Consider the following 14,450-nt stretch of genomic DNA (forward strand, 5'->3'; position numbering starts at 1 on the left):
TACGAGACGAACGTCGCCGGCGACGATCGTTATGTACGATAAACTCACCAGGCGTGCCCGACCACGCCTAAAATACTCGTTTATAACACATGTTCCGATTGACCACAGACAACACTAATTGCAAATACCCAGATATTTTATAAAAGAGGTTCGTCAATAGGTCAATACAAAACTAAAAATATTTTATCAGTTTAGTATCTACTATGTAGTAACACATTTTTATAACGAAAAAAAATAAGTACAGAGTGATTCAAAATTTATGTTACAGTTATTTTATCATATAAAATAAAGGTATTCATATTAGAGAAAAATGTTAGGAACAAAAGTTTTTTATTCACCTGAACTTTAATAACTTATAATTGTTATACCTAACTCATAAACTACTGGTTCAAATTTCGATTTGTAGTTTCAAAATACTCAAAAAAAAAAAATGACTTCACATTATAATTGCTAAAAAAATAAAGGTTTCCATTTAAATTTCTAGAACTGACCCTAAAACCCTCCAAAATATTGTAAACAAAATAAAACTTACTAATCATTTTAGATATTTCTAAATAAAAACACTTTGGTGTTAAACATTTTATATTTATATGATAAATTGTTTAGGTATAACATAAATTTTGAATCACCTTGTATACAACACCCCATGCCCACATTAATTTTACTAATGGCTTTATATTCTTAAAAATTGTATGTTATACAACTCAAAGTTTTATCTATATTCAATATTTTAAATAAGTTTATTCATGTTTGTACATAAAAAGTAGGTACATCATAATTTCTAATAGTAGGTTAAAGTGTGCAGGTGTTGTTTTTTCAATAGTTAAATTTGTATTTTAAACATATGGTCTTTCAATATTTGTGAACCTATATAATATGTTAATATGAAGGTATATAATATATATAATATATATTATATTTATAAAGTGTTTATTAAAATCAAATTTGTAATTGTATTTTATTTTTGTAAAATCGTTAGATTAATCTAACACAACCCATACATATTTATTTCATGGTTAGTACGTGATTATTTCAACATTATATTATTGGTTCTAACTTTAGTTTATTAGATACTTAGTTACTTACTATGCAAATTTATCACTCGAAATTAATGAAGTTATACTGATTATATTATTTATATTTATATAATATAATACTATGTAAATTACATAATTACTTATTCATGACAGGATAATCAATAATATAATTAGGTAGGTGTCAATATAGTAGGTATTACATTTAAATTTATCTTGTGATAGTGAAATAGGTACTTTTTATTGATAATTTAATAGCAACAATATAAATTATAATTTTTTTTTTGTGTCACTGAAAATCTTTACCTAGAAGTTTTTTGTATAATAGCTTGAATTATTAATTATTTTTAAGTAATTTCAGACATACAGCTATAGTTATAGTAATAGTTCTAAGCAACAATACAAGGTTAATACTGCAATGTCCGAATTAAAATAATTTGCATAGATACCAAGGTACTAATTACTCAGTTCTCACTGTCCCACTGAAAACTGATTATTAATGATAACAATATTACAAAATTAAACTTTATATTCAGTTGTAAAAAACATTGTTAAATAGTTACTAAATAAATTTTAAAAATAGATTTGTTTTAACCAAAACATTAACATATTATAATATATGTCTTTTAATTAATTGAGAATATTATAATTTTTCATCATAATCTATCTAACTAGATACCAAGCTTAAATAATGTAATAACAATATCATAATCCTATTGGTACATACATTGAGTTAAAATATAATTTGAATGTCTTTTAAAAAGTTAAAATTATCGACTACTAAATAGGTAAAAATATGTATAATTATATCAATATTAATACATAGCATTATAGCAGTATAATTTCATTAAAAATAAAAATAATAGAAGTAGGTAATTATGAAAATTACATAACAGAAAACTTAATTATATAGTGAAATTGAGACAGTAACCTAACAAATTAATAGGTAATAATATGTTTAAGTGTTGTATGTAGATAATTATCAAATAAATTTCAATATTTAGTTATTAATAATCATATTTTGGTTGAACATTATTTCAATAAAGATAATTTTAGTGAGTTAAGATTGTAAACATAAACTACCTATCTATAAATCAAATAAATAGTTCTTTGCTTTTAAATACATTTTTATGGTAATTTATTTTGAGTAAATGTTGCAAGCTATAATTAACAATTATTTTAAAATTTTGTTTAAGATATTAAAACATTTGAATATAACATACTAATTAGTATAATGTTAATATCTAAAAATTAAAAATTTTAGTATAATTTATTTCAAATATTTAGGCTACATTGCAATAATTTGTTACAATGCTACAAAATAATAATTAATATGGAACTAATAAATATAAATAAAAGGTTAAAAGGTACCTCAATTATTTTATCAGGTATTTATTTTATTTTTAATGAAAAATGTTTAGTTAGGTATACCAAATAATTCAGTAAATTTTCAATAAATTGTCATTGCCTAATTGCTACATACTTAATTGTAATAATATAAAGTTATGCATAAGAATTGGTAAGTAAGGTACTTGGAAGCTAAATATACCTTTATATATAACTAAATATATAATATATTGTGTATATACCTATATACAGACATAAATAATACCTTTTATATTTATGACAAAATATTTTCTAATGAATCCATTTCATATCACATGTTATAGCAATTAATTATTATATAGGTACTTACACTTGAGTAGTGTGGATGAGTTGGCCTAGGAGTAGCATAATAGGTTGCCACTCCTCCAGCATGTTGCATGGGATGCATTACCGTTGCAACTTGCATTCAAACGGCTTTTAGGAAACTTCTAAACAGCTAAAATATAAAAATATTTTTTCAATTATTGTGTTACCATTAAGTATACTGGACACACTATTTTTGACTTGTGGGCAATAATCATAAAATCATATGCATCAAAATATAAAATATTGATACATTTCAGATTTAAAATGTAATCTACAAAAAACAAACTGAAAACAAAGCCCTTATAATTACTAAAGCATTTAGTGTAGTGCTTGGATAAAATAATTACAATCAAAATCTACTGATGTCAAAGGCTAATTATTTTATAAATAATTACCAGCAATAATACAACTATAGTCTAACAAATCATTATGTATTAAAAATAGGTAGTTTAGTTGATATGGATGGAGACAATTAAAACACGAGAATAATTAATATATTTTTAAATTATAAAATTATGATGATAAAACCACTGTCTTAATTAAGTCTCATTTATTAATTTAATAAATATAATATATATAAAATAATTACAATAGCACATTTTTAGTTATAAAAGCAATAATAAAATATTTGTCTTTCCATTAGGTACCTATAATATGTATTATTGAAATAAAAAACTTTTTAATTATCAAACTAAACCTCAAAAAAAAAAAAAATAATAATTGATTGTACTATTATTCTGTATAGTCTTCAGAAATATAAATAACAAATTTAAATCATAAATTAATTAATTCTTAAAATGTTAAATATGTATATTGCCATACTAGTATACTAAACTGATGAAAACAAATAATTTTTAGAGTTTGTTAAAATTAATAAAATTATAATATTGATAACTGTATGAGTAACAACCAAACATAAAATCTAGGATACAAATACAATCTTATGTTATATGAAAATCAAATAGATTTTTATGAGAATTAGGTCATAAAACAAAATATGAATGAAATGCTTGTAAAAGGAATAAAAAAAAGTTTAATTACAATTTTTTAGTATAAATGAACTTATAATATTCTTTAAATAAATAAATTACTTTATTAAGACACTTCTATGTTATACTCTATTAAACTCTTCTAAATATTTATTCAAATACAACATTTTACATTTTCTTACTTATCATTAATAGTAAACAATTTAAATTAACACAATAGTTCCTTTATAGTTTATTATACACAAAGTAATTAAAATTTAAAAAAAAAAACAACAGAAGTAATAGGTTGAATATTATTAATGCGTAGTTAAAAATGATTACTATTATCAATTATCCAATATAAAAATTCTTATCAAATATAAGTTACTAAGGAATAGAAATAATGACATAGGTTGTACAACAATGTAGTAGTAAGCAGTGAAAATACAATTTGCATATACTAGGTAACTGTTCTAAAATAATGTAAATAAGGAGTGTGCACCAGCATAATAAAGAATCATTGGTGGAGCTCCTTAAAATGCTTTTGAATGTACATGCTATTGCATTTTATAGCACAACTAATGTCAACAAAAAAATATAAAAACTAGAAGTATTTTTAATGGATACCTTGAACAAAAAACTGCATACTCTGCTTATACCATCCAGGTGTACGGTTGCCGATTTCAACTGATTAAAATTACAGTGATGCAGAAGCTTCAAACGGTGCTCACAAAAAAAACTTAAAAATTACATTTGCCATTTACTCAACAATCAACATCAAACAATATAAAAATGTGGGTATAAAGCTCCTCTCAATACACACACACCCACACACACACACACACACACTACTCATAACTACAGGGCCACAAGCTGCAGTCAATGCGGTGCGATTGTAGGATTTCCACAAGGTTAACACTTACGAAATATCAATCGATATGGTCGACTGGTAAGACGGCTGCAGCGAGCAGACGACAACTTTCTACCGCTTATTATCTACACACATGCGTGTACAGAGCGGACTTGTTGCGAATCGGGACAATGTGTTCCTCCTGCAAAACCACAGAGATCCGTCCGCGAGACGGTGTTTTGTATAAAAACATAGAATATATTATCGATTTCCAGTGTTTGGCGTTAGGCACTTACCAGTGTGTAGTGTCCGTTGTTCGTACCAGACATAGCTGTGACCATGGGACGATATTGCTTGATTAGATTTATGGATGACGACGACTCGTGCCGCTATAGAGAGGTACCTCTATGTTTTAGTAGACGGCGACTGCGGTAGAAGAAGAAGAAGTACTAGGCACCAGGCGTGCTGTAGTAAGGTCGTCAGTGAGTGCCTCGAGCATCGGTTCTTCGGGGATATCGAAAACCCTCTTCTGGCGGCGGTCGAAGCGGAAGAGGTGAGCGGCGGGTGGATAGCTGAAAACAGCGAGACGTGACGATATTATTATTATTATTATTATTATTGTGCTCGTTATCGAATAATAGGCGAGTTCCTACCCGTCGCCGTTGGTGAACGATGGTGAATAGGTAAAAAACAAAAAAAAACCACACGAACGACGATGACCGACGGCGATCGGAAGCGTTTTTTTTTTTATTTTTTTTTTTTTTACACGGACTTAACCGGCCCGAATCGTTATCGCGATAAATAAATAATAGTAATAATAATAATAATAATAATAACAATAATCGCCGTCGGGTCGTCTGCGGTCGCGGTCGTCGTCGTCGTCGTCGTCGTGCTGAACGGCGGCGTCGACGTCGTCGTCACGTCGTCGGCCGGCGGATAAGGAAACACTCGCACACGCCGGCGCGCGCGCGATCACACACACACACACACACACACCCACGCACGCACACCCGACGGCGACACACTCGCTCAATGGGCACACTGACAACGCACACACGCCCAACGAGCTGCAGTCGCAGTTGTAGTGGTGACTGGTGGCGGTTGTAGTAGTAGTCGTAGTAGCAGTAGTAGTAGTAGTAGTAGTAGTAGTAGTAGTAGCGGTGGTGGTAACTGGTAGTAGTAGTAATAGTAGTATTAATACTACCACCTATATAATATAGTGACGGCGGGGTGAGCGTGCCACACGGTAGCCAGGGCGGGGGCGGACACGCGGTGGAGCAACCCATCCCTGAAATAGTAATAATGATAAACGGAGGAAAAAATTACGACGGCGCGCGAGAGGAGGGTGTGATGAAAAAAAACCCGCTGTCCTACCCTCCGGCACCCGCCAGTACGCGAACCCGCCCACACGGCCCGTTGATCGATTTTTGGGTTTACCGGTGTATAATGTGCATTGTGCTCTCATGGAACAGAAAAAGGCCGCCGCTGTGGGGATGTCGTCGGCCGACTGCATAAACGGGGAACGGATGATATTTTTTTTTTTGGCCGAAAATTTGCGATTTTCTACGCGATCTCCTCGTCCTGTTCGATTGATCGGCGCGGCACTACGCCGTCGGCCGACGCGTTGTCGTTGGTATATCAAAAATAATAATTTCTCGTGTCTTACATGTTTTTTTATTATTTGAGTTCGCGACTGCAACGCTGCAAATATCGCGTATCTATTCGACCGCGGCCGTTCGCGCCACGGTAATATTTATAACCGTCCGCGACTTCCGGTCGCATCAGTCCCTCGGCTCAGGCGAGTCGTATGTGGGGGCGGCGACCGTTACAGGGACTGGGCGGGGGACATTTTTCCGCGCGATCGGGTGACACATTCATGCCGGTCCCGCGAACAGCTGTTCCAGAGGCCGCCGCCGCTGTAACCGGCCGGAAGATGCGTAGGTGGCAGTGGCGGTGGCGTCGCAAGTCGCGGTATATGACGCGCCATCTACCGATCGCGTTTCGTACTTCTGCGCCGCTGAAAGCTGTCTGTCCGGCCGATAGATGGCAAAGCTCTCGCTAATCCTTTAATAAATGCATAGACCTTAGTATAAGGTCTATGAATAAATGTCAAGCAACTATCTATGCGTAATGCGAATTGTGGCTTTAACTTGTTGACCAAAATTACCCATCATTATTAGGCCTTATAAGTTATAACCAGTGCCATATTTATGGAAGGACAAATGGACAATTGCACTGAGCACCAGAGCCGTCTTAAGGTTTTATGGGGCCCTATAATAATACATTTTAATATATATACATTTTTAACACATAATTATGATTATATATTTATATTATGATTTATTAAATATTATACTTTATTAGTAAAAAGTGAATATTTGTTTAAATCTGTTACTTTATTGTACGTGTAACGTGTTACGTAGTATACTAGGAATAACTTTAAAATTTAGAAATTAATCAAATTGTATTATTTCGATATAAAGCTAATTTTAATATTTTTTTCGTTCGAGATTTATATTAAAAACATTTTTTTTTAAAATGTAAAATTATGATATTCATTAAATAATGTAATCTATGCGAATTTAGGGCCCTTAAAATTTCGGGGCCCACCGACTTCAGGCATATAAAATTATATGTATACCTTTTTATCAATTTATCATAGATACTTTGGGAAAATAAAATAGATAAAGATTTTATTTGAATATTTTGGTGGGTTATATAATGACTTTTTTCTGAAAATGATGGCCTTAAAGCTGAAATCAAATTTGAATTAAAACATTAAACATTTAGTTTGATATATAAGTGTAAAAAGTAATAATCAAAATACTAATTTTTATTAAAAAAAAAAAAAACGTTGACTTTAAATTTGTATACTTACAAACTTACTAACTTACTACCTACTACTACTAACTTGAATAAATATTAAACATTAATTAGACACATTTAAAGTATATACTCGTATAGTGTTCTTGCAGTATACTAAATAATCATATTTTTGACAATAAAATATTATTCTTTGATCCAACTACTCATTTATAAACAGCTAATAACAAATTATAACATTAATTTTAAAATTTATTTTGCATACATTTTATTTTGGCATTAAAAAAAATAGTAATGAACAATTTGGGGCCCAAAATTGTAAACTGTACTTGTAGATACTAAACCCACGAATTGGTAAATCAGACACTGGTTATAACTAGTTAAAAAGTTATTTTTTAAATAACTTTAAGTTAACTAGTTAAATTAAATTCATAAGATCTAACCCGTTATAAACAAAAAGCAACTAGTTTTTTTTTTACTATACAATTTTCAGTAAAATGTAAAATGGCAGTATGGCATCAATTGCCGCCATAAGTACCCACTATAAAATAATTAATAAATACATATTAATTATAACTTTGTGATAATATATACATTTTTATAGTAATATTAATATTATCATTAATCGATTAATCCCTTACACCTATTTTGACTATTTCTTAGAAGTTTTAATGCACAGTTGTCAGTTTAAAATACGACTAAATTTTACCAAACTGAACTGATAATTGAAAGGAATCAAGTAGTGTGTTCGTTTTGTTAGAAATTAGCGATAATAAGACTATTTAATTTTGAACCTAACAATAATGCTTATTCACAGATCGATGCAAAAATATTTTTACTAATGCCTGTCGCTGTGTGGTCAGTCTAGACTCTAGATGTCTGCACGGGCTGAAATTTGCAGCCCGGTAATTTTTTTAAGTAAGCCCGGGCGGATAGGTCAATTTTTTATGGTTTTTCTTTTTTTTAAATATTTTATTTATTAATTAATAACTATAATTTACTTAACAACATATTTTTAATAAAAACATAACGGTTGCGGAAAGTTTAATAACAAATCAAATAATCAGTTATTGTTATTGACATATATATAATATATTGTTTAATATGTAAATGTTATTATTTTGTCATAAAGCCCGGTCCGGCCCGGCTTCAACTACATTTAAGTCCGGCTCAGCCCGGCCTAGAATTTTATAGGTCCGGCCCTGCCCTAAAGCCACCCGGGCCGGGCCAATTCCGGGCACCTAATAATAAATGATGGTATCAATATAGTTTTACAACTTTTACTTGATATCTATAATGGTTATAAAAAATTAATTAAATTTCTATACCAAATAATGTGTGATTAATTTTTTAGTCTATCACTAATAATTAGTATAATTATAGTAATTCACATTATTTTTTTAATCCAATCACCTTTTGCATTTGTATATCAATAAATTGTTAGTTTTCTTGATTTCTAAATTCCAATTGCCCATCTATACAGTCATACAGTGCACAGACGTCAGACATACAGTGCTTATTAAGTAACTAAGTAAAGTATTGTATTATAATTTATAATACAATATGTAATGATAGTATATGTTTACCTACTATCATTTTATAATATCATTTGTAAACTTTTTTTTTACTACGGTAGGTAGGGTAATGGATATAATATGTGATGTTATGCTTTTTTACAGCTTTCATTTAACAAATTTTTATTATTTTTAAACGTACTATATAATATCTAGTAATATAAAACTAACAATTTATTTTACAAAACTACAATATAACAAAGAAAATTAATCTTTTTCAAACATTAAAAATTAACTAAATTGCTTTTTTTTAATTTAATTTTTCTTCTTAATTAATTATTTCAACCATATTTTTTATTATTATCCACTAATGCATAATATTTATATTTTGGATTTACTTTGATTCTGTTTTACATAATCAGATACAGCAGTTATAAAACAATTAGATAATACTAACTGAAAAATGACTTGGATTTTTAGTAATTAGGTAGTCGATTTCATAATGGTATTAAATTAAGTACAGAGACTGAAACACAATATATATAGGTTATATTGTACCAAACTTGAAAAGAAAAGCTATCTATGAAGACATGAAGTAATGTTGTTTATTAGTAGGTAGTAGGTACTACAAAAAGTTAAGGTACCTACCTATAACAGCTATAACTTAAAAAAAAAAGAGTTTATTTTATAACAAACTAATAAGCGTTATTTAATTAGAAATCATAATATAATATACCTACTTCAATACTTGAATATATTAAATTATATCAACGATTCCCAAACTGTTTCGTCTTTATTTAAAAGCTTATAAAGAAAACTAAGAAAACCTACGTTCTACAGTAAAGGCGTTAAACTGTAACCACAGTACTATACTATACAATACTACAGTAAAATTAATTTTAACCATTAAAATCAGGGCTTAGCTGCTTAGCACCGAATCATTTATTCAGGTTTAGGGTTTCGGGTGCTGGATGTATTCGGGTGTTCAAACAACGAAATAAAAAATTTAAACAAACATTTGGGTTTTCAAAACCGTTATTATTCGGGTTAATATTGGTTAATACGGGTGTTGAGTAATCTGGAAAAATCATAGCTTTCGATGACTCCCCCCCCCCACCAAAAAAAAGTGTTTACGTTATTTATAATAAAATATACATTTTTTAAACGAATTTGCAACATTTGTAGTTTGGTTTAAAAGAACTGTTGTTAAAATACGAACTAAACTTATTTCATAATCATTTTATCGTAACTTATTTCATTAATAAAATAATAACACTAAGTATTATTAATTATTAGCGTTTGGTATTTTGGTCACGACTGTCAATACGTTCAGATTTGTTAAGACCGTATCAATTGTATATTGCTATTAGCTATTTTTGGATTTATTTTATATACTATAATAATAAAGTAATAAAGTAATAAATTATATTATAAAATAGGTATAAGAAATAATTTAAGATTAGGCGATTTGGTTTAATTCTTTAATTAAAATCAATTAAATTATAAAATATTTTAATGGTTTTATTTTCAAGTAAATAATTATTGAATTTACCTATGATTGATTGTAAGATTGTTCCTATTATTATTATTATTAATTATTTAACTCTACAAAATAGAACTCGCCACAAGAAATACATACAAAATGATATATCACATAAAGATTAAAAAAATTTAAAAAATATTCGGGTTTTGGGTTAACCCGAATGATCTATTCGGATTTTGGTTAATACAGGTGTTAGGAAAACAGAATCATTCGGGTTATATGGGTTTTGGGTGTTTGATTTTTTCGTTGACTCCTAAAACCGCACACTTTTAATAAAGTATACAGAACAAAACCGCACACATTTAATAGATTAAAATCGTACAATTTTTAAAATTGTTGTATCCAAAAACCGCACATTTTTTATTTTGACCCCAAAAAGGTTATACTTACCTAGATTAGATATACTTAATAATTTATAATTTATTCAAAAAAAAAATTTATATAAAAATATTCAAATTTAAAAAATGTATTCAAACAAAAATATGCAAATTCGATTATTCTAAAATGTAAAAAAATGTATTCAAATAAAATGCATATACACGAGTATTCTAAAATGTAAAAATTATAAAAATGTATTTAAACAAAAATTTAAAAAATTTAAAAATGTAAAGCATGTACAATTTTTAAAGTTTGATTGGCTTAAATCTATTACCGACATTTTTTAAAAATTGCAAACGATCTCCGTTGATTAAAAATTGTTTCCACTATATACACCAAGTGCTTCTAAAATATATACAATTTAATTAAAAATCGAAAATATGACTATTATGTATTTACTAACTTGTTTTTGTTTTTCAATTGAACGGACAATATTTTGCACTCCATTATGGTACTGGTTCATTCGTGTCACTGTATCGATATAAATATTTTGTAAAACATCAATAACCATAAATACAGATGGATTTGGGGTGTAAAACTCAGAATTAAATCCTTGGTGAAATCTTTCAGCACCATTTGTTGTCCTTGTAGTTATATTTTCATTGATTGGATGGGTCCACATTTCAATTGAAAACTATCCTTCGATGTAGTTGTCAAAAATGTATAGTCTCCAAATGCAGTACACGCATCTTGTGGTGGACATATGGACATTAAGTCAACGAATGCCTCAGTGACTTCATGTACTGGTAAAAATGGTAATCCAAAAAAACATTTTTAACCACAGAGCTGTTTCATTTTGATTATTATTATATGATAGTCACATTTCACTATTACACACTCTAAATTGTCTGTATTTAAAATTGTCGAGTATTAAGCACTTGCCCCCTTTATTACTCTCAATTATTTTAAAATCCATTATTATGCCTTATTAAAAATATTTTAATAATTTAATAAAATTGCAAAAAACCACTAAATACCTATAGGTAAGCACTGTATATGTATACTGTATACACAAGAAACAAGACCGACTAATAAAATAATAACGAGTGGTGACTAAAGTCTTAAAACGTGTTAGCATGATTATTGCAGTATAATATCTTATAATCTTATCTTATCTAATCCGTTAGTTAGCAGTAAAAATAGTGTGCGGTTTTAACCACTATAAGTTTGGGGTATTTTGTTATATAATGACCGAAAAAGTGTGCGGTTTTCGGATGCAACCGATTTTTTAAGGGGTGTTAGCCGTTAGGGGTTCAGGTTAATTCGGGTGCAAGCCCCTGATTAAAATGCTACTAAAAATGTAAAAATTCAACTGAAAATAATTTTTGATATCGAAAAATAATTTATTAATGACTATATATATTATATAACTTATATGTTCAAATAAATTAATTTTTAGAACATTATTTAAATACAATTTAATATCTATAAAAAGCAATAAATAAAGAACTGTTTTATTAAATTAAATGTACCAGCTGTTTATTTTTAAATTAATTTATATACTCAACAACATATACCTATTTTCTTTATGTAGTGTTCTTTTGCTTTTCAGTAATATTTACAGAAAAGGCAATAACATGTCATCACTAGGTATGAATACACAAAATATATCTATAATAATTTTATTTTGAATTGATCAATAAGTACGATTGTAAATATTTTAAAAATATCGAATATGCATACAATTAACAAAACCTAATGTACTTATAAAAGTTCCAAAAATGCATTTATTCAGAAAATGCAATAAAACTTGTACATAAAATTAAATTGTGGTGTATGAATTACATTTAGTTTTTTATGAGCTATACCTATGCATGTCCTGGTGGAGTACTATGAAAAAAAATGCAATTGCTATAAATTTATAGTATTAAGTACTTATAAATAATATAATTCTATAATAAGAATATAAATAATATTAGTAAAATGGTAAACCAATATAAAAATGTACAGTACAATATAAAATGTATTACTACTATAGTTTTTTTTATCAATGTTAATATGATATTTTTTACTTAGGTACTCAAAAAGCTTAAAAGTTTATTGCAAAATTCCACATAAATTGTTTTTTAGTTATATAAAAATATTAAAAATACACTAGTACAATTTTATTTTATATGCCTTTAAAGTTCATATTTTTACAAAATCACAATAATTTATAAATTTTTTGTTTTTTAGCACCTATAACAATTCTATTTTATCTTATTAATAGTTTGGATTGTAAAAAATGCTGGTTAAAATAATAAAACGATATTTGAAATTGAACTTTAATTTATTGAAGTATTTCATTCAGATAATGATAATAGGTAGTAGGTGGTAGTACCTACAGCGTTCGATTGACGGCGATGTCGAAAAGAGATTGACAAATATTATGTTGTCATTAAAGCAGATAACCGTATACAAAATGTTATCTTGGATTGCGACTGTTGCAGTATTGCGATTAATATTTATTACAAAGATATATAATATTTACCTAGGTACCAAACAAAAACTTTTTAAAATTTATTTTGGCGATAGACGCGTACCAGGCTAGAACGCATTTAGATACTAGAAAACGGTTCAGGTTAACGCCGTTAACGGGTGCACCATCACGAACACGCAGTCACGCGCAGCTTGTTCACCTTCGGCAGGCACAGGTGACAAAAACGAATAACGGCCAAGTCTCGGTTGAACAGGTCAACGGTATGCTATTGTTTTATAGTATGACGTACAGACAGTAAAGCGCGATGGCCTGTCCCTAATGCAAGAAGCGGGCCGGGGGCGAGAAAAAGCTCTCGATCATTGGATTGCATCAATATAAACACGCATGTCTAAGAACCGGTACCCAATGGCAGGAATTCAGGAAGCAATTACGAACATACTACTCACATGAGAGATCTCAATTTCATATTCTGAAAACCATAATGATAGGAATTGTGTAGGTAATGATGGTGATACCTTAAGGCTTAGATATGCCGCCGCAGCTAGACAGATAAAAATCGAAGACAAAGTATTCAAAAAATAAACACATAGCTACAATGATAAAAGTTATAATAAATTTAAATAATATAATATAATATAACATTTCAAAAAGAAAAGAAAAAATAAACAAAGTAACTATTTATAATAGTCCACCTTTATAACAGGGGTACCTACGCCGTATCACCGACAAAAGATAAGCAATGTCCATTCATACAAGTCACTTGACCGGAACAGTGCTAACTGGAATTTCCTGGCCAATTATAAATGTATAAAAGGTACTAAAGGATAGGAAACTATTATGTAAGTAATAACACTAATTTAACCACAGGTCTTATTACCTCCCTCTGTACCTAGTGTTAACACTTGAGATACACAAACCACACCTATTTCAAGGTTGGTGGAACCCGTGGATAATTTGGTTTAAGATTGGAAAGAGCAGATATTCGGTAACCCTTTACTGACGCATCGAAGAAGCCAAACAGCTGAACTCGAGACTGCATTTGCATGGACAGGAAACGAGGAACTTGAAAACTATAGCGACGGGAAATTTTTTGGCAAAGATAGTGGTTAAGTCATCGTCGTATGATATATTTGCCTTTCAAATTTTTTGCATTATGTGATCTGCTTAAAATTGTGTCATAAATTCATGTGACAATTGATAGAAGAGTAAGTTTGGTTGAATTATCAATT

At 29.2% G+C, this 14,450-nt stretch overlaps 1 protein-coding gene across 8 annotated transcripts in view; it reads right to left on the reverse strand.

Moving 5' to 3' along the window:
* The window catches only part of LOC132928003 (protein alan shepard), a 118,831-nt gene extending 113,221 nt beyond the window's left edge, over positions 1–5,610 (reverse strand). For 4 of the 8 annotated variants that reach the window (XM_060992560.1, XM_060992557.1, XM_060992563.1 and 1 more), the window contains exons 1-2: positions 3,818–3,836; positions 2,731–2,856 (exon numbers count right to left, since the gene is read on the reverse strand). In XM_060992560.1, the coding sequence (XP_060848543.1) occupies positions 2,731–2,826 (96 nt within the window). In that variant the 5' untranslated portion in view covers positions 2,827–2,856; positions 3,818–3,836. Of the gene's footprint in view, positions 1–2,730; positions 2,857–3,817; positions 3,837–4,617; positions 4,747–4,840; positions 5,117–5,197 lie in introns of those variants that run through there. The other 4 variants (XM_060992558.1, XM_060992555.1, XM_060992556.1 and 1 more) reach the window with 2 other exon arrangements.
* Between the last annotated feature and the right edge of the window lie 8,840 nt (positions 5,611–14,450).

This window comes from Rhopalosiphum padi, chromosome 3 (genome assembly GCF_020882245.1).
Source record: "Rhopalosiphum padi isolate XX-2018 chromosome 3, ASM2088224v1, whole genome shotgun sequence".
In the NCBI taxonomy this organism is placed as follows: domain Eukaryota; kingdom Metazoa; phylum Arthropoda; class Insecta; order Hemiptera; family Aphididae; genus Rhopalosiphum; species Rhopalosiphum padi.